Raw genomic sequence first — 20,061 nt, forward strand, 5'->3', positions numbered from 1 at the left:
TTTCGACTGTATTGAAATTTTTATGTATGGAAAGTGGTAGCAAATTATGAATTATCAGGAGTTATTCCTTAACATGCATACAAATTCTCTGCATCCCAGTGGATGCACTCGGTATTTCATTTGTCCATTTTCAATTTATATAGGTATAGGATGCAGGATTTCATCTGGTTAACCCTTGGTATCCCAAGGTTTCGAAGGAAACAAAACCCAAGAAAAAACAACATGTACATTTTGCATTCATAATATATTTGCTACTATCACACACTGACCAGATACAAAACTGCTTCTGATGACTACAGCATCAGTTCCACTCCCTGTCAGAGCCAATATTAGTATCCCCTTTATACCTCATTTCTTTGCCATCTTGGTTGTATTTATACCGATATTGGGGAGGAAAATATTCCTTGTGAACACTTTTAGTATCTATTTTCTTCTCATGCTCTTTCTCAAATGTCTGAAAGTCCATGGTCCATACATCTCTATCTTCCTTCTTACAGTGTACTGTCTCTACAGGATAAACTGTTTTCCTAACCACAAGCTCTCCGTTATCTTTCAGCCAGCAGTTCTCCATGTCGTCTGGTGTGTCAGGAATCCCATCTGGGAATGTGATGGGGGTGATCTTGATGAGGTGGATCACACTCTCCAGCATCTTATTCACAGAGGGGATGTTCTTGTGAATATATGTCATCCCCATCTGTTGGTGAAAAAATTAAACATCACAAGATGATCTTATACAGATAGCTGTAAATGTGCTTCTCAACTGGCTAGGATGGGATGGGGGGGGTGTGGGGTGGGGGGTGGGAGATAGAACCCAGGTCCATGACTCGCAGACTTTTTTTGTTTTCTTGTTTAACATCTCTAAGCAATATTTCACCTATATAACGTGGCCTGTTAATATAAGAGCCTGGGCCAGACAATTCAGTGTTTTATATTAGAAGAAATGCCCCTCGCCACCAGATAATAAGCAATCAACCAAGTCACCGAACCTGACCACCCGATTAAAACAGGTGCCTTTTACGAGCATGGGTGGATGGAGGTCAATGTCAGTTTCATAGTACTTGCCTACTGAGATAACATGATGGATGCCCCACTCAGACTTAGTATACTGACTGAGCTGAGCAGTCCTTGATTTAGCCCCTCAATGCCCAACAACAACAACTCCCTGGGCAGACGCTCTTACCACTGGACCATGGAGGCGGTCTTTGGTCGCATTAATATAAAATGGCAGCATTACTTGGATCATTTAAACAAATGTTTATCTTTCAATTCGACAGGCAATAAACACAGAAACAAATTTAACGGTCACACATATTAAATGTACATCAAATTACAAAAGAGTGCATGCAGGAGTGGAGTGAGTGAGTGAGTTGGGTTTAACGCTGGTTTGAACAGTATTCCAGTTACATCACGGCGTGTCAGCTTAATGTGGGCGGAAAGCCAGAAGTGACGTAGGTCTCAGACATTTACCACTTTGGTGAAACCCACCAGAACAGGTATGGTGCTGACAAACCTAGAAACATAATCGGGATGAATGATAGGTTCCTGGTTGGCCCAAGGGATGCAGAAGTGGAAGAACATTGGGTCTTAAGACAATTTCAATAAAGCTGCTTTGGTGTTTGAATTGGAGTTCTCCAAGAATATTTGAGACAGTATGTATATGATATTGCTAGCATCATCCATGCAAGTTAAGCATCTTACTATGTCATCATGTTGTAGCCATAATGACAAGCCTGTAAGTAATCAAGTATGGGCCAGAAAAACCAGTGGTTGATATTATGAACAACAAAAGCTGGGTACGACCTACACACAGAACCACCATTACCTTTCCATCTTTCCTAACCTTTATAGAGAACATAAATGTTTATTAGAACCAGAAAAGTATCTTCATGCAATTAGCGAATTCATTTTAATAAAAGCTTCGAAATATTTCAGTGACGTTTCAAGGGGTACTATTATTGATAAATAGTGACGGTAGGTGGCCAAAACATTGATATATGCATGAGAAGATGTCCTTAATGTGATTGACGTATATGGACAAATATCATTTTGTACTTGTATGTTCTACTTTTGATGCTATTAAAATGAAATATCTATCAAGGACATGTATAACTAGTGTTAATATGCATACATTTAAAAAAGATAATTGCCACAAATGATACAGAACAAATAAAATCACTCTGCCTGTATATTTATCAAGCAAATGAAAGCAGGAAGTATTTGTTAGACAATGTTTAAGATTATATATTTTGCCACTACCATATTTGTAAACTGTTATTTGTATCAGTTTTCCTGTTTACCGGTAATTGCCATTTTTATACTGGTAAAATTAGGCTTGGACCTGTAATTCATGTGACTGCCAGTCCCTGTGCATCCCAATAAAGAACCTTATAAATCTTGTTGAACAAAAGATCAGCGATATTCATACTAGTCTAACGGTGTCATATTGTCTGTTATCATCAGGGTTTCCCCTTGTCTGTTTTTAGTGCAAGGAAATAACATTTTGCTTTGCTTCAAGGTTAACATGGTTAAATGTATAATTGCAATAACTTAACTGTAGCGAAATATTCAACAAAAAAAAGACAATTGTCATTGAACTTTGTGTGAAAGACATGTAGATCTAAGCAACTTACTTCAGAGATGACACCATTGCATTGAACACGATGTTAAAAGAATTAAAACCAGGTATTTTTTAAAGGTTTTTCTTATTTGTTGAAAAACGGGACTGACAAAAATTAGGGGGGACTGGTAATTTCTTAGAGTTGCCCGTCTATCAGGACTGGCAGTTTCAAAAGCCAGCAGGAACACTGTGTACAACGGCCTATGACCTCTACACTGAATAAAGTATTGATTGATTGATTGATCACCTTTCCATCTAACTTGAGAGTCTTCATGGTTTCCCTCTCCCAGTATGGTCGACCTTTCAAAGGTTTCACTCTCTGTACCAGGTGCAACATGGACACCTCTTTCTTCTTCCCTCCCTCAGCCTCCAGCTTCCTCTGCCTTTCAAACAATGGTTCTGCCCAGGACATGTCGTTAGGGTCAGCCCACTTTGGTATTTTCTTTTTCTTGAAACTCCATCTTACAAACGTCAAGTCTTGACATGCTGGACGAAGAAATGGCACTCTCTGCAAGGATATAGAACTTTGATAAAGAGGGAGTGAGTTGGGTTTAACCAGCTTTTAACAGTATTTGAATTGTACACTGTTTGCTTTGATGAAACATAGATCATGGTATGACTAGGGGAAGTGAGTGGATGTTGTTTGACATTGCAGTCGGCAATATCCCAGTTATATCATGTATATTACCACCATTGAGGCATGTAAACAAGCAGGTCTTAACAAGTGACGAACAGCATAAGCAATGATGCGACCCATGAAGTCCCGGGGTCTTCAGCAACCCATGCTTGCCGTAAAAGGCGACTATGCTTGTCGTAAGAGGCGACTAACAGGATCAAGTGGTCAGGTTCGCTGACTTGGTTGGCATGGCATCGATCCCAATTGTGTGGATCGATGCTCATGATGTCAATCACTGGATTGTCTGGTCCAGACTCGATTATTTACAGACCACCGTCATATAGCTGGAATAATGCTGAGTGCAGCGTTAAACAGCAAACAAAAAGCAATGATTCACACCGTCTGGGTATGATGACACACAATCAGCAAGGCCACACACCATCAGGGCATGATTAGACACAATGCACCAATTCACAGAGCTTTGATAAAACAATCACCATTTCATTATCATTAGGCAGCTCATAGTCTCACAACAAGGCTGTCCGTATATTTTACTGTGTTTCCCATCTCCTTCATACCTGACTTTTCGTTCCATCAGGAATAATAATTAAAAAAAACATTTAGGAAATTTATGCCTTGATGTGAACAGAAAAAAATACTCCTATATTTGCACACAAATAAAAACTGGTCAGCTTGATCTTTCTTCAGATATATTATTACAAATTTCTTTTAAAATCATCGCTACATCATAAATTAATATATGGACTGTTGTACATGTTGTAAAGTGTTCTAAATTTTATAAAATAAGTTATACAATTAGTGAAAAACATTCTTTTAAATTTTCTAAATTGTTTTTTAAAATTTCTACCAGCCCGCTCTCTTACTGGATGAGATTGGAGATGAGAAACACATACAAAAATGGAGGGCCCAGACAGGATGTACTGGGGACATATTTTGACATGTAATCCACACGGGGGAGACATGCATTGGGTACTGTTGACCTATTCTGACCTTGAATCCCAACAGGTTGACAAGCATGACATATTGGGAACCTTGTCTGACCCAGATTCCTAACTAGTGACAAAGGCTTATTTGGCATACCATGGAAATGCACCCAGGGTACAAAACGACAAATTAAGTTGTACTCTGATTAGCGTTGCTGTATCATTTTGTAACCAGACCATATCGAAGTGTATCTTGATTTTGGAAATGTTGTGACAGTCTACATCATAAATGTATCCATGATTGGTTTACGGCATTCAACAACATGGCCGCTCCTGCTCACAGCAAAAAAAAAAGAAGAACAATCTGTGAATTTAAATGGTATACCAATGCTTTTCCCGAGCTGATTTCATTACAGAGGGACCTGACGTTAAGTCCATCACTGACCTTGTGCAAAATGGGTTAATGTTGTAAACATTTCATACAAAAATCAGGGTACACTGAGATATGGCCATGCTGCAAAAGGATACTGCAACACAAATCTGGTTACAACTCAACTCCATATTTGTAAAAGTGGGTCAGTGACATTCGTGTTTATTTCACTAAATGTTTCAAAACCAATATTGTTGTGTATTTTTATTTGATAAAAAATTCTATCCATTTTAGCTATAATAACGGTAACGCTATTTTTCAGGGCATGATCATTTGCAGAAGCCTGGGGTCTTTTCAACAGTTAATGGAAGACCTCGGGCTTCTGCAAATGATAATGCCCTAAAAAATAGCGTTACCCTTATATCAGCAGGAATAAACATTGTGTCCTTTCTACTGGGCCTTCCATAACCCCATGTATGGATGCAGAGTCTGTCATCAGTTTGTGAAATAGGTCATCTCATTGTGGAATAAACAAACCAATCAACTTATCAAGTCACAAATGTAAAATGTCAAAGAATAAACATCGGCCTTTCACTGGTTTCAAAGTGGTCCTTCCGTATTCCAAGTGTTTGCTGTTCATGGCCCTGCCTCTTATCGTAATTGGAACATGGTCTCAAGATATTTCAACTTTCATTTACAATTGCGAAGACCAAAGTTTCAAAGTCAAAGTAAATCACGTTCATCTGTTTCCCCTCAAAATAAACATTGTTATAAACACAGGTTGTCACACATCAAGAAGATATCTATAAAGACTTGTGTATCTGTCATAGATAGATTTACTTCCGTTCTTACACAGATTTCTGATACCAGACAAGCAGGGAAAATACAAATGCATGCTGTTCAATATCACATGTACCTGCAAGAGCGACGCCATTTTGAATCTTTGGGTGATATTACTTTGGTATTTCCCCATTGAAAGTTGTATGTTGTATTTACTGTAAGTAATTAAATTAATTTAATTAATGTTAACAAAGAAATACAACAAATCTAATGTCATTGTTTACGTTGTGATAAATTCGAAACTATATTTTTGCTTGGGAGTACTCATTGGATAATTCATACGAACCAATTATTGAATAAGCTTTTAACTACTGCGAAAGGAAATAGACTATACAACATAACTATTTAAGTTAATAAAATCGAAAATAATTGTTTTGGTTAAATTATCTGCACCAGTAATTGTTAGTAATAGATAGCATTTACACCCAGATTGGCAATAAATTGCTCCGAATTCTTTTGTGAAGGAGGTACAAAATATTCAAGATGGCGACGTTTTGGCTCGTCGCCTCCGTGATCACTTGTTTCAAACTACTTTTGATGCCAACGTAGTACGTGTCTGTCCTATTTGGCTAGTACAGACGTTTTTCGAAGACCTTTCAGTCACATATATATTGTTTTGGAGATATGACAAGCTTAGTTGTTGTTTGTCAGCATGTACACGTGTCACATGCCGGCACATTGCAAAGGGAAATAACTTGGATTCCAGGTTAAATGAGAATATCGGGCCCCTTACTTTCCGTTTGCCTTGCTCACGCGTCCGATAATTTCAGCATTGTGTTCCTTTTTGCGTGGGCTACATTCAGTAGTAGTAAACTGGTGATTTAACGCATAAGATTTCACAAGTTGACAATGGTTTTAGACCCAGTATTTTGTGCCAAGTGTAAATAAACGAAACATTGATATTGCCATTTATATGACACCTGTAGTGCCAAACAACCTTCATATTTTCTTTAAATCAAAATGTCAGTCTTAAATCATGAAATGAGAATGAATAGATGTTTTGTGAGGTTGTAAATATCATGATGTTCTATTAACTTGTACCTTTGTGTTTCCGTAATTTTGCAGCAGATCAACAGATTTTGAAGTTCATCGAAACTGGTTGGCAATAACCCATAGTCTGCCAATCAAAGACTGGTATTATGAGGTAGGTTTTTATATGTTTGTAAAATACTTTAGAAATACTTCCTAACATTGATCATTATGAGTAATACTATCAAACATGATAACCACATAAATTTAGCATACTTAGCAATGATGATGTTAATTTTGTATATTGTATTAAAGAGATATCCTATATATATATAATGAAAGCTGAATAAATTATCATTATCATTGTGTTGTCAGATTCGGTAACTTGGCTGATTGCACGACAGTGTATACCCATAGTGTAGTGTGTTGCTCATAATATCAATCACTTGTTTGTTAGTCCCATCTGTAATTATTTACAGGCTGCCATGATATAGCTGGAATATTGCTGACTGTGGCTAAAAACAACAAACCCCCAAACCATCCCTTTCCAAATCCGAAACAATATACATAACAGCATGAAAACTGTATTTTCCAGTCTCTACTTGAGTCCGAACCTTTTCATATTATGAGTAATATTTAAACATGATCTAAGTGTATTTTATTTGTGAGTTTATCATTTTTAATGATGGCCAAGAAAACTGTCTTTGCAGAAGACATCTGAATGGACCTTGGATTACCCCCCCTTGTTTGCCTGGCTGGAGATGGCACTGTCGCAAGTGGCCCAGTATTTTGACAAGAACATGCTGGTTGTCTCGAACCTAAACTATGCCAGCGAATCCACAGTATTGTTTCAAAAACTGTCAGTCATTGGGACTGATTTCCTCTTTGTCTATGCAGTGAATCAGTAAGTGACTATGTTTTCAGATGGTAATATTATGTCAAGAACTGCCACCTCAATGTTCAATCAGCAACATTGACATTGAACGTCTTATTTTGTGGAAGCAGAATTTTGTGTGGCCATGATAATTTACTATCGTCATATGAAAAAAATCAGTTGTTCTTTAAATTCTTTTCAGTAGTATTTATACATATTTTGACAACATAATGATTTGGGAGAAATAGAATGTCTTCTCTCAACAAGCAATAATGTTATAGGTACGTAATATACAATTAGCAACTTGTTTCAATGTATCTCTGGCATTTTGTTATATAAGTTTTCAAAATGTATTGTCTCATCTAACTCTAAAAAACACTTATTTCATCTAAAATGTTTTGCAGTGAATAGAAATGGCCCATCTGTACTATTATATTTAATAGAAAAATTGGGATTATAGATGCATTTTATCTGTTCTTTCCAGGTTTTGTAGGAAATATTTGAAGCCAAGTCGAAAAGATGAGACTCAGGACTTGTTTGAGAGTCCCAAACTCATCACATGTGTTCTGCTGCTGGCCAACTTTGGACTTCTGATTGTTGACCGTATCCTTGTCTTGTGGTGAAAAGCCATATGTATGAGTTATCTCCCTTTGATTAGCTTACTTCAAGCGCCTCACAGTAATAGCCTATTTGTGGAGCTCATCATACTATCACTGCCACCACTCACTGCACCACACTCTGCTAGGCTGCCACAATCATGCATGGAGTTGAACTGGCAACTGACCCTTATGTTTGCAAACAATTGATTATTGTCGTGATGACGAACACTCCTTCCCAAGCTAATTTGTAATTTCTAAGTATCATGTAAGAAGTATAGTGAGAATGTAAGGGGAAAGATGGGTGTTTTCATTTCATTTGGGAAATATTAAGTTAACATTTAACAAAGTTAACCTTTTCCCTATTCACTATAATGGCTTCCCAAAGACATCGCCAAAAATATAAAGGTCACTACATTTGAGGTTTGAGGAAACTTTTTCAAGATTCTTGTAATGGAGGGGGCACGGGTGGCCCAGTTGTCTGAAGCACCGCGATTTGCTGTGCAGAGTTGCGTCCCTTGGGCACGCCAGAAACCTATGATTGTGGGTTCGAATCCCAGTTCGTCCAGATTATGTTTCTAGGTTTGTCATCACTATAGCCGTGCTCGTGTGTTTCACCAAAGTGGTAAAGGCCTGAGACCTGCATCTCTTCGGGCTTTCCTCCCACATTAAGCTGACACGCTGTGATATAACTGGAATAATGTTAAAAGCGGTGTTAAGCTCAACTCACTCACACTCTTGTAATGACTGCTATCACACTGGGAGCAGCGACAATACCTGGAGAGCAATGATGGTGTCACACGCAGGAAGGAGATTGTGCTTTCTCACGTAATTCATCTTCCCGAGGCAGGGGAGTTAACTAACTTTAAATGTCCTGTTTGCACACTTGCCGAACTAGGCTAGAATTATGGAGTTATATGTTGGCTGGACTAAAGAGTCTATGTTCTTTTGACTTAACAAACCAGACATACATTTCCAGTACAATGGCTTCCTGACCGGAGTGCTGCTCCTGTCTATTGTACGACTGCATGAGGTGAGGTGAACTATGTGATGCACCATATTTTGATGATTTGTTGCAGCCTCATCAGTTATTGCTTACCATTAAATCATCTTTGCATAAGAATTGCTTGCTTCTTTGGAGGGGCGGTCAGGTAGCCTTGTGGTTAAAGCATTCGCTTGTCAAGCCGAAGACCCGGGTTCGATTCCCGACATGGGTACAATGTGTGGAGCCCATTTCTGGTGTCCCCCGCCGTGATGTTGCTGGAATATTGCTAAAAGCGGCGTATAACCATACTCAGTCACTCACTACTTCTTTGGAGTTGTGTGAGATTGCTAGTTATGTAGTCATTAATTATACTGGGGAAGTCAGGGATTGGTATTAAGAAGTTGATAGAACAGAAACACGTAACATGTACAAAGGGCTCGATTGAGCTGTACAAAACATGTCCCAGTGCAACCTGTTATTGAAAAATGCAACCTAATATTTATGTGTACATGCACCAAATACATGTGAAGAAATTTTAAATTTGGGTCAATCCTTACACATCCACACAACTTGCTCTTTGAACACATTCATTACATCTGAGTTTATTTTCAAAATTAAGTCAGTGACCCTTTTTAATGTGTAATTTGTCTTTGGTTGGGGGAGGGCTTTGACGTTGTCGAAATGTGGGAACTTCAAGATTATGTGCACATGTTTGAACTTTGATAAATTTATGGGTTCAGGGTGCAACCTGGTTTTGTCTGGTGCAACTAATTTTTCATGTCAACAAGCACCTGGACATTGCTAGAAGGCTCTGACCACAAGCAAGAACAATGTTGAGGACCATTTGAAGTCATCTTTTTGAGTCAGAAATCTAGCCAGTATTAGTCATCATCGACCCATGTTAATTCTTTATTTCAGGGCAGAAATATTTCTAGTGCCTTTTGGTTTGCTGTGCTGCTCAACTTGAAGCACATCTACCTGTACATCGCCCCCGCATACTTCGTCTACCTCCTCCGCTGCTACTGCTTCAGGAGTGCCCCAGGTAACAGAATGTCAAGGTCAAATATGTATGAATACGTGCAGGAGCTACTGTTATTATTCTCAGGATATGATTTGTTTGTGTTCTATTTTGTTCAATGCGGCACTCATCAATATTCCAGCTTTATGATGACAATCTCTAAGTCATCGGACATCCTCCGTGGTATAGTGTATTGAGCGTCTATCTGGAGTACAGATCGGGTTTTCGATCCCCTGCCTTGTCATGCCAAAAGATATTATAAAATGGTAGTTGTTGTCACCCTGCCTGGCGCTCGGCATTTAAGTGGATAAAACATGGCCTGGTTGGCTACGAGTCAGTATACTGTGTCTGAGTTGGGTATTCATGTTAAACTGCGGCATGGTATCTCAGTGGTATAGCACTATAAAACAGGCATGTCTGGACTAGTACAGACAGAAAGACAAAAGTGCATCATTCTTGAATGTGACGTAAATCGAGGGTCGTGGGGTAGCCTAGTGGTTAAAGCATTCCTAGTGGTTAAAGCATTCCCTTGTCTCCACATGGGTACAATGTGTGAAGCCCATTTCTGATGCACCCCGCTATGATATCGCTGGAATATTAGAAGTTTGTACTTGCAAAACTTTTCAAATTCTGTACTTTGCCTGATGATGCATCTGTGTTTTAACTTCAATAGATTTATAGGACCACGGTGCAACCTGGTTTTGTCTGGTGCAACTGGCTTTTCATGTCAGCATAGTGCAGGTTAAATCTAGTTCCTTAGATCCACCCCTGTGGAGCAACAAATAAACAGATGCAAATTTGATATCTCTTTTATAAAATTATAAGGCTAAAAAAAACCAGTCTTGGTTTTCAGGCACCGCCTGCATCATCATTAAGTTTGTTTAAAAAAAAAAAAAAATCCTTAAATATTCCAAGTCCAATGGTAGTCAAATACTGTATTCCTGTATTTTACTCATCAACATTATCAAGGAATACACTTATGTAGGGAGGCCCTTTCCCAGGTTGATTGTACACAGTTGCTTATTGATTACACAACTGTTTATTAGTTACATACTAGTTTGAATAACCTCCCCACCCCACCCCCAAAAAAGACACCACCCGCCCGCACTATATTTTCTAAAAACATTGCCTGAGAACGAATTCTTTAATTTTTTAAGCCTAAGCAGAATTATTGTTTTAAGAAAAAGGTTTACTACATGCTGCAAAACTACCCTATAGGCTGGACCTATATAGAAAGCCCCTCCAAACCAATCAAAACCCAATGTGAATGATAACATGTGAGTAAATGCTCATTGACTCCAAACATTAGCTGGAGCCGTGGTTTCATGTTACAGATGGGAGGATACAGTGGCGATCGTTCTCCATCACCAGGCTCTTCAGTCTCGGCCTCACAGTCCTGTCAGTCTTCGGGGTATCGTTCGGACCATTCCTATACATGGTGAGACTACAGTGAAATCTCTGCTTTCCTTGGTGCTCCTCCATAGCTCATGTTAGTGTGTGTTCCTTTTGTTTTGGAATTACACTAGGGGTTTCACGATAAATCGAAATACCGATATATTGCTATTGGTAAGCACTTAAAGTCAATAAATCGATTGTTGAATTAGTTTCCAATGAATAGTATCGATTCCAGTTAGAATTATCAATAGTTTCGATTGTATTTACCGTATCATCACCAAAACACGCTCTCGAATGTTGCCGAGTGAGGATTAGATTTAACTGCCCTTGATGCTTAGCAACCGGTCTTTCTTAAAGTAAAATGGTGGAGGGTGACAGTCAAGTGGAGTTTGTGACAAACTTGGGTGGAAAATCGAGTGATTGGGAGTCTTATGGTTATCACATTCAAAGGAAACTTCGGTTCCAAGGTTTAATTCAACTCTAGATTCCATCTAAAAAGATACACTGAAAACTATTGATATTTATCCCAATAGTTGCTTGCAATATCAATAGTTATCGCAATAGTTTCTTTCAATATCAATAGTTATCGCAATAGTGTTTTCGCAATAGTGTTTTGGCAATAGTTTCTTTCAATATCAATAGTTATCGCAATAGTGTTTTCCAGACCAGTAGTCACCCCAAACATACCGTATTCTCCTTAACAGGCGCCTAGAAAATTGACAAAGTTGGAGCTCTTATCAAATCTATACACAAGTTAAATTTGATTCAGAGATTGAGCAGGTTCAAACTATCTTGGTTCAAATAACAATGAAACTGAAACCTTTTTGATAATAGTTACTAGGCAATTATATACTTCTTCTGTGATCATGTTGTTTGTGGAACAAAATCTGTAATAAAAAATTAATAAAATAGACTGTCATGTAAATCTTAGGTCTTAGTAGGGGCCGCTTATTGAGATTGGTCTATCAGTTGGTCAGGGAGCACTTTTTGGAACAGCGTGTTTAATATGGAGATGGATTTCTTAATGTTATTGTAATGTTTAGACATAACATCTTAATGTGAAGGCCAGATTGTGTCTGCAGATAGGATTTAATTGAATTTTTATGAAGTACTGTCTGATATTTCCATCCTCCTCTGTCCCTCACTTGATCTAAATAACAATATTAAAACAGTAATTGTACAAATTAATCTGATGTTTTAGATTAGGAATTGAGCTTTGTATCAGCATTTTATCTTTAAGATTAACAATGTGTTTGGGAAGATGTAGTTTTGATACCTGAAAAGTTTAAATAAATAAATGCCATACATTTGTCAGATTCCTTTATTTACTGCAGGTCAATAGGTCAATAGTCAATTGCTGTGTAGAGTTATGTCCCATAAGAAAGTACTAGGATCCTATGGTTGTGGGTTTGAGTTCCAAATGTGTCCTGATTGTGATTATAGGTTTGTCAGCACCATACCTGTGCATGTGGGTGTTTCATGTACAGAGGTAGACATCTGCATCACTTCACATCAAGCTGACACGCTGTGATATAACTGGAATACTGATTAAAGCGGTGTAAAAACCAAATTCACTTTTGTTTTGCCCATGTGTGTCTATCCTGCTGATATATTGTGTACATCCATCAGGGCCAGCTGCCTCAGGTCTTGTCTCGACTGTTCCCATTCAAGCGAGGTCTGTGCCATGCCTACTGGGCACCTAATTTCTGGGCCCTCTACAATGTGGCTGACAAAGCTGCCACCATAGCAGGTACAGTAGATAGGGGATAGGTGGGTGTCCAGGGCAGGTACAGTAGATAGGGGATAGGTGGGTGTCCAGGGCAGGTACAGTAGATAGGGGGTAGGTGGGTGTCCAGGGCAAGTACAGTAGATAGGGGGTAGGTGGGTGTCCAGGGCAGGTACAGTAGATAGGAGGGGTGGGAGGTTGAGGTCCAGGGCAGGTACAGTAGATGGGAGGGGGTGGGGTAGGTGGGTGTCCAGGGCAGGTACAGTAGATGGGAGGGGGTGGGGTAGGTGGGTGTCCAGGGCAGGTACAGTAGATGGGAGGGGGTGGGGTAGGTGGGTGTCCAGGGTAAGTACAGTAGATGGGAGTTTGAGGTCCAGGGTAAGTACAGTAGATGGGAGTTTGAGGTCCAGGGTAAGTACAGTAGATAGGAGGGGGTTGGGAGGGAGGTTGAGGTCCAGGGTATGTACAGTAGATGGGAGGGGGTTGGGAGGGAGGTTGAGGTCCAGGGTAAGTACAGTAGATGGGAGGGGGTTGGGAGGGAGGTTGAGGTCCAGGGTAAGTACAGTAGAAGGGAGGGGTGGGGTGGGTGGTGTCAAGGAAGACCTACATGTTTCCGTCTATGACCTTTGTACAAAAATATCTCCTTTTAATGTGTGTATTAATGGAAAATGTTCCCTGAGACATAATCTCATTCATTGTCCATATTTCAGTAAAATTTCAAATATGTATTAATAAAATATTTAGCTGGCAATATGTTGAAATGTGTCCCATTGCACCTTATTGTATGTTATTGTGTCTCATTGTGTCTCAGTGTGTCTTGTGTCTCAGTGTGCCTTGTGTCTTGTTGTCTCCAGGTGTCCAGTTAAGGGTCATCCAGCCAGATGCAGTCGGGTCAGCTACGATGACCGGCGGTCTGGTGCAGGAGTTCCGACATACAGTGCTGCCCTCTGTGTCCCCGCTGGCCACCATGCTGCTAACACTCCTTGCTATGATGGTCAGACTCCACTTTTTATGTACAGTGTCATAAACTTGGACTTTACTTCAACTTTCATGCACAATCTTTTTATTCTTCTTATCAATTCAGGGGCGGTGGAAGACCGCCCAAGGCCCGGGTTCGATTCCCCACATGGGTACAATATGTGAAGCCCATGTCTGGCGTCCCCCGCTGTGATATTGCTGGAATATTGCTAAAAGCGGCGTAAAACAATAATCACTCTTTCCAATTCTGCTAACAAATAACAAAGCATGATAAAGTTGCTTTTGGGCTATTAATATTGACAGATCATAAAGAAATTATTTGAAAACCTACATATTTTCATGAAAGTTTTCAAATAAGTGCCAAGTAGCAACCATTTTTTTTTAACTTTTAAGTGTTGTAAGCATTTTGAGAAAACCTGAACTATGAGTAATCAGAATTAGCAGTTCTAACACTGCGAAACATTAACGTATGTCCCTTGTTTTTCAGTGACAAAACTAGATCCTCAAATAGGTTGAAAGTCATAGCTTCCTACAGTGATGGACAAAACACAGATGTGTTTGTGAAACAAGACTGCTTCCACTCTGTCAGGGGCGGTCGGGTAGCCTAGTGGTTAAAGCGTACGCTCATCACGCCGAAGACCCGGGTTCTATTCCCCACATGGGTACATTGTGTGAAGCCCATTTCTGGTGTCCCCTGCCGTGATATTTCTGGAATATTGCTAAAAGCGGCGTAAAATCAAACTCACTCACTCACTCCACTCTGTCATCTTCTGTTTCAGCCTGCTATGTTGAAGCTGTGGTACAACCCTCGAGGCACGACCAGCTTCCTTCGCTGTCTCACACTGTGTGCCTTTGCCTCCTACATGTTCGGCTGGCACGTCCATGAGAAGGCTATTTTACTGATCCTCATCCCGCTGATGTAAGTGTGGTACATAGAGAATCTTACCCTCGTGTATTTTTATATGGAGTATATCAACACTCGTTGATATATTTCATATCAAAAGGCACGAGGTATGATTTTATTTATTATCCAACATCATTCTTGAAACTTTTTCAATTTGTAGACAGTAATAAGCAGTGTCTTAAGTGTAAAAAGTACTGCTAACAGCTTCAGTGGCAGAGCCATTAGTAATAACATTTGATTGTGAAGTCATGGTAACCAATGACGTCACAATGGTCTGTAAAGCATTGTGATGCAATTTCATTGCAGCGATAGCTACAATGTAGATATCGCTTGATCTCACCCAAGGATATCTCCTGTGGGAGCCAGTTTTGGATGATAAAAGTCATTACTGAACTGATGGTAGATCACGACTTCCAGGGTATATGAAGACAAGTTCTGTCAGAAAAGATACTTCTTCGATTCCTGATCCCTTCGGGGTTCAATCCTCGTTCCAGTCATGGCTAAAGATGTTACCCTGCCTGGCGCTCTGCATTAAGGGGCTAAAACAAGTAATGGTCAACTCGATCAGTATACTGTGTCTGTCTGTCTGTCTGTCTGTCTGTCTGTCTGTCTGTTTGTTTGTTTGTTTGTTTGTTTGTTTGAGTAGGATATCCATAGGCATGGTATTTCTGTGGGCTAGCGCTATGAAACTGGCACAAGTCCAGACTGTAATTACGAACAAATCGACGAGGGGGAGTAATGAAACACTACAGGTAAAATAAATCACGGGGGGCGCAGTTCACAGTTCACTGTTCATAAAATGTTCTTGTCTGATATTGCTGCGATCGGATTCTATTCAGGGAGGAGTCATTCTATAAATACGGGTATATATACGGGTGATATTGCTGGAATTTTCAGAAAGCGGCGTAAAACCATACGCACTCACTCACTCGGCCAGATCCAGGGTAGAATAGGTCTTCAGCAACCCATGCTTGCCGTAAAAGGCGACTATGCTTGTCATAAGAGGCGACTAACGGGATCAGGTGGTCAGGCTCGTTGACTTGGTTGATGCATGTCATCGATCCCAATTGCGTGGATCGATGCTCATGATATTAATCACTGGATTGTCTGGTCCAGACACAATTATTTACAGACCGCCGTCATATAGCTGGAATATTGCTGAGTGTGGTGTTAAACAACATACCAAACCAAAAAAAACTCACTCACTCACTCACTCACTCAAGCATGTCGAAGCTGTTAAGCATGTTAAGTATATAACATTGTTTCAGATTATTGTCAACAGAGAGGAAGAAGGAAGCTCAGATATTTCTCATTTTATCAACCATCGGTGGCTACTCTTTATTTCCCCTTCTGTTTACACAGTTCGGTAAGTACAGCTGTCTCGCTCAAACAAAGCCGGGTTCATTTCGTGTCTGGTTTACAGCCTCCAGTGTGTTGTTAGTCACAATTTCCTGATTATACCTGTTTTGAAAATACTGACAAAGATTTGTGGTAAAGTCCAGTTGTACAAGGGCAAGGTGGCCCTGTCGTCTAGCAGAGTTATGTCCCTTGGGCATGGCAGAAACATTTCATTACGGGTTCGAATCCCGGTTTGCCCCAAATATGTTTCTAGGTTTGCTAGCACCATACCCGTGCGCATGGGTTTCAAAGTGGTAAATGTCTGAGACCTGCATCACTTCGGCTTTCCTCCCACATTAAGCTCACATGCTGTGATATAACTGGAATACTGTTCAAATCAGCTTAAACCCAACTCACTCTCTCACACCAATTGTATAACTCTGTACTTTTCGTTTCAGAAACACCAATAAAAATTCTTCTTCTGGCGCTTTATACCTTTTATGCTTTTACAAGTCTGGGAAGAATTCATGGGTAAGTTGTTCCTGTACTTCACGAGGAATCCCATACAGGCAAACTAGAGCTGACAAAGGCCAAATATAGTAAACATTTCCTTTAACTGAAAACAGGGAGTCACTGGTAGCCCAGTCATCCAAGGTACCACAATACGCTGTGTGGAGTTGCATCCCAAATAACAGATGATCATGGGTTTAAATCCCAGATTCTCACTGATAATTTTTCTAGGTTTGTCAGCCTCATGATCATAGTTTTACTAAAGTGGCCAACCGTGAAGATCTGGTCTTCAGCAACCCATGCTTGCCGTAGTAGGCGACTAACGGGATCGGGTTGTCAGGCTGTTGACTTGGTTGATGCATGTCATTGCAGCCCAGTTGCGTGGATCGATGCTCATGATGTCACTCACTGGATTGTCTGATCCAGATTACGTACAGACCATCGTTATATAGCTGGAATATTGCTGAGTGCGGCATCAAACAACAACAACAACAAAAATGCAAAGTGGAAAACTTCGAAGACCTGCATCACTTTGGACTTTCCTCCTGAAGACAATCTCATTAAAATCAGATCTTAGTTCTCGCTGCTAAACAAAGATCTGAGGACATCCCATTACGGGTCACGTCAGACCGACCTTTCGCAAACTCTGACCGACCAATGGAATTACTGACAAGAAGTCGACATTAGCCAATCAGAAGACAGCTTTCTAGTGCTTTACGGCACTAATTTCAAATTGGCGACTATGCTTCGAAACATATTTTGACAAATTCTCACTTAAAAATTTGAAACCTGAACAAATGAACATTCTAGAATGGCTAATATATGGTCTAGGTTGTAAAGATTCAGTCGTCTAGCCCATAAATATCGTTCAGAATACCCTGTTTTAACGTTTTTGAGGCTGCATGATTAGAAATCACATTCCGACTGTCACTTTCATGATCTGGTAAGCGACGCTCTGATTGGTCAGATGAAAGGTCGTTCTGACGTGACCCCTAATGGGATGTCCTCAGATCTTTGTTAAGCAGTAGAGAGAACTAAGATCTGATTTTAATGAGATTGTCCTGAAATACTACTTAAATCAGCACTAACTCACTCATTCACTGAAAACATGGGATCAACTTCCAGCCATAACTCTGAAATTTCCTGATGTTTCAGCATCCCGGCGCGGCCGACAGCCTTGCCTTTGTTGTCCAGCCTGGAGAGCCTGTACCTGCTGGGGATCGTCCCCCTTGAAATATACAACAGTGTTGGGCATTCGGCGCTGGGCCTGTCACAGAGATTCCCGTTCGTGCCCCTGCTATTGACATCTGTTTATTGTGCATTCGGTATCACATACTGCTGGCTTCGATTTTACTGGCTTACACTTTCTGATAGACCAAAGAAACAGAAAAGCAGTTAATCTGTATACAAATGTAAATAAATGTTTTTTTGGTTTTTTTCCTTGCCTGTTCTGTTATCACCATGGTGATAGTGTTCTGAAAGCATCAGCATTCCATGACTGTTATGACTACCGGTAAGTCTTCAAGAGTTGATCCCCCCATGAAGATTCCGGGTCAGAATTGGTCTTCAGTTTTCTGTACTGCACCTTACCAATTAACAATTTTACATCAACTTTTGTTTTGTTTGTTTGTTGTTTAACGTCGTACTCAGCAATATTCCAGCTATAAGACGGCGGTCTGTAGATAATCGAGTCTGGACCAGGCTTTCCAGTGACTGACATCATGAGCATCTATCCACGCATTTAGGATGCGATGACATGCATCAACCAAGTCAGCGAGTCTGACCACACGATCCAATTAGTCCCCTCTTACGGCAAGCATGGGTTGCTGAAAACCTATTCTTTCCCGGATCTTCACGGGTCTCAAGAACCTATTAATATACAAATAGATTTTCAACCAAGGTGAACACTACAAACAACTGGTATCAGCAGAAGGTCCCATCTATCATGGTAAAAATACACATTAATAGTGTTCCCTTGCGATAATTTTGTGTTGCCTCGCTGAACTTCAGCGTTCACTGGCTATATAGTTTCATGGGGATGCAGCACAGGAGCTGCATTGGATGTGAGAATGTTAATTGTGTTGGCACAAGATGAAGACGGATAGGAGCTTCGGCAGCTATCAGTAATGTTGTTTGACACCGGTCAGCAGTAGCCTGGCTATGTCGGAATTGCCTAGAAATCAGAGCCAGGAATAGCAGGAACAATCCATACTGCTCGGATACAATATGACACAGCCAGGTCACACATTGCGAACATACAAAATCTCAGTTTATTTGGCTCTTGTGACTAGGGTGCTAGGGACCTACTCGAACCTTGGATCTCTAGGGAAGTTGATCAGTATTAATTAACTATTATTGTGTCCAGCACTATTCCAGCTGATCTTGACCAGGCAAAAGAGTGACTGACAGCATGCACACAGATCCATGTAATATGGGTAAGAAGCGACTAACGGGATTGAGTGGTAAGGCTCGCTGACTTGGTTGAAAAATTCTTCTTCTGGCGCTTTATACCTTTTATGCTTTTACAAGTCTGGGAAGAATTCATGGGTAAGTTGTTCCTGTACTTCACGAGGAATCCCATACAGGCAAACTAGGGCTGACAAAGGCCAAATATAGTAAACATTTCCTTTAACTGAAAACAGGGAGTCACTGGTAGCCCAGTCATCCAAGGTACCACAATATGCTGTGTAGAGTTTCATCCCAAATAATCAGTATGCATGTCATCGATTGTTTACAGACCGCCGTCATTAAGCTAGAATATTGCTGAATGCGGCGTTAAACTACAAACCAACCAACCAACCGTCAGACATTGCACGCTTGTGACAGTTGCCCCTGTGTCTGGGGGATGGGGGGGTGAAGCTTATGGCAGTATTTTGCTCCCAGACCCGATTTTTAAAAAGTACTCATTTAACTTCAAAATTTTACTGCATCCGCCATCTTTGTTTATTCGACTTGACTTTTGCCATTGACTTATTTCATTTCTTGGCATGAATGATGTCCAAACTGCACGAAATTGCTTAAAATGCAATCATATGTTTAAAAAATTTCTGGGGGCATGCCCCCAAACCCCCCTAGAGTTTTCCTCTTTTGGGGGGGAAAACCTGCTCACATCTCTGAACATGGGTACAATGACACGCAATCAGCCAAGTTCCAGAGCCCAACGACCCTTGAAGATCCGGTGTAGAATATGTCTACAGCAACCCCTGCTTGCTGTAAAAGGCGACTGCTTGTCGTAAAGACGACTAACAGGATCGGGTGGTCAGGCTTGCTGACTTGGTTGATGCATGTCAACTTATCCCAATTCTGTGGATTGATCTTCATGATGTCAATCACTGGACAATCTGGTCATATAGCTGGAATATTGCTGTGTGCAGCGTTAAA

The 20,061-nt window shown here is 40.3% G+C and overlaps 2 protein-coding genes across 5 annotated transcripts; one reads left to right on the forward strand and one right to left on the reverse strand.

Annotated features, from left to right (window-relative positions):
* Nucleotides 1-229: 229 nt before the first annotated feature.
* On the reverse strand, nt 230-5,551 carry LOC124133659 (39S ribosomal protein L30, mitochondrial-like). Of its 2 annotated transcripts, none has more exons than XM_046498115.2 (3): nt 5,464-5,551; nt 2,865-3,125; nt 230-694 (listed from the first exon to the last, which is right to left on the reverse strand). In XM_046498115.2, the coding sequence occupies exons 1-3, from the start codon at nt 5,518-5,520 to the stop codon at nt 302-304; spliced, it is 711 nt and encodes a 236-aa protein (XP_046354071.1). In that variant the 5' UTR covers nt 5,521-5,551; the 3' UTR covers nt 230-301. The 2 variants fall into 2 exon arrangements, with proteins under 2 accessions (XP_046354071.1, XP_046354072.1); XM_046498116.2 differs by lacking the exon at nt 5,464-5,551 and adding an exon at nt 4,964-5,256.
* LOC124133657 (probable dolichyl pyrophosphate Glc1Man9GlcNAc2 alpha-1,3-glucosyltransferase) lies at nt 5,516-18,117 on the forward strand. Of its 3 annotated transcripts, none has more exons than XM_046498113.2 (13): nt 5,516-5,544; nt 6,453-6,531; nt 7,067-7,260; nt 7,715-7,833; nt 8,792-8,859; nt 9,730-9,853; nt 11,164-11,267; nt 12,854-12,974; nt 13,805-13,944; nt 14,708-14,847; nt 16,101-16,198; nt 16,629-16,701; nt 17,836-18,117. In XM_046498113.2, exons 1-13 carry the CDS (start codon nt 5,531-5,533, stop codon nt 18,077-18,079), a joined length of 1,518 nt encoding a protein of 505 aa, XP_046354069.2. In that variant the 5' UTR covers nt 5,516-5,530; the 3' UTR covers nt 18,080-18,117. The 3 variants fall into 3 exon arrangements, with proteins under 3 accessions (XP_046354069.2, XP_046354068.2, XP_046354070.2); XM_046498112.2 differs by lacking the exon at nt 5,516-5,544 and adding an exon at nt 5,854-5,935; XM_046498114.2 differs by lacking the exon at nt 5,516-5,544 and adding an exon at nt 6,024-6,195.
* Nucleotides 18,118-20,061: the final 1,944 nt, after the last annotated feature.

Source organism: Haliotis rufescens, unplaced genomic scaffold, assembly GCF_023055435.1.
Source record: "Haliotis rufescens isolate VD_foot unplaced genomic scaffold, xgHalRufe1.0.p SCAF_7, whole genome shotgun sequence".
Taxonomy (NCBI): Eukaryota; Metazoa; Mollusca; class Gastropoda; order Lepetellida; family Haliotidae; genus Haliotis; species Haliotis rufescens.

Bases quoted from the DNA above. Each gene is read 5' to 3' on its own strand.
- LOC124133659 (XM_046498115.2), bottom strand. From the start codon at position 5,520: ATGGGGAAATACCAAAGTAATATCACCCAAAGATTCAAAATGGCGTCG. The intron at 3,126-5,463 runs GTACATGTGATA...ATATCCTTGCAG, and splicing joins AAATGGCGTCGCTCTTGCAG to AGAGTGCCATTTCTTCGTCC. The intron at 695-2,864 runs GTGATCAATCAA...TTTCACCAACAG, and splicing joins CTCTCAAGTTAGATGGAAAG to ATGGGGATGACATATATTCA.
- LOC124133657 (XM_046498112.2), top strand. From the start codon at position 5,871: ATGGCGACGTTTTGGCTCGTCGCCTCCGTGATCACTTGTTTCAAACTA. The intron at 8,860-9,729 runs GTGAGGTGAACT...TCTTTATTTCAG, and splicing joins CTATTGTACGACTGCATGAG to GGCAGAAATATTTCTAGTGC. The intron at 13,945-14,707 runs GTCAGACTCCAC...CTTCTGTTTCAG, and splicing joins TAACACTCCTTGCTATGATG to CCTGCTATGTTGAAGCTGTG.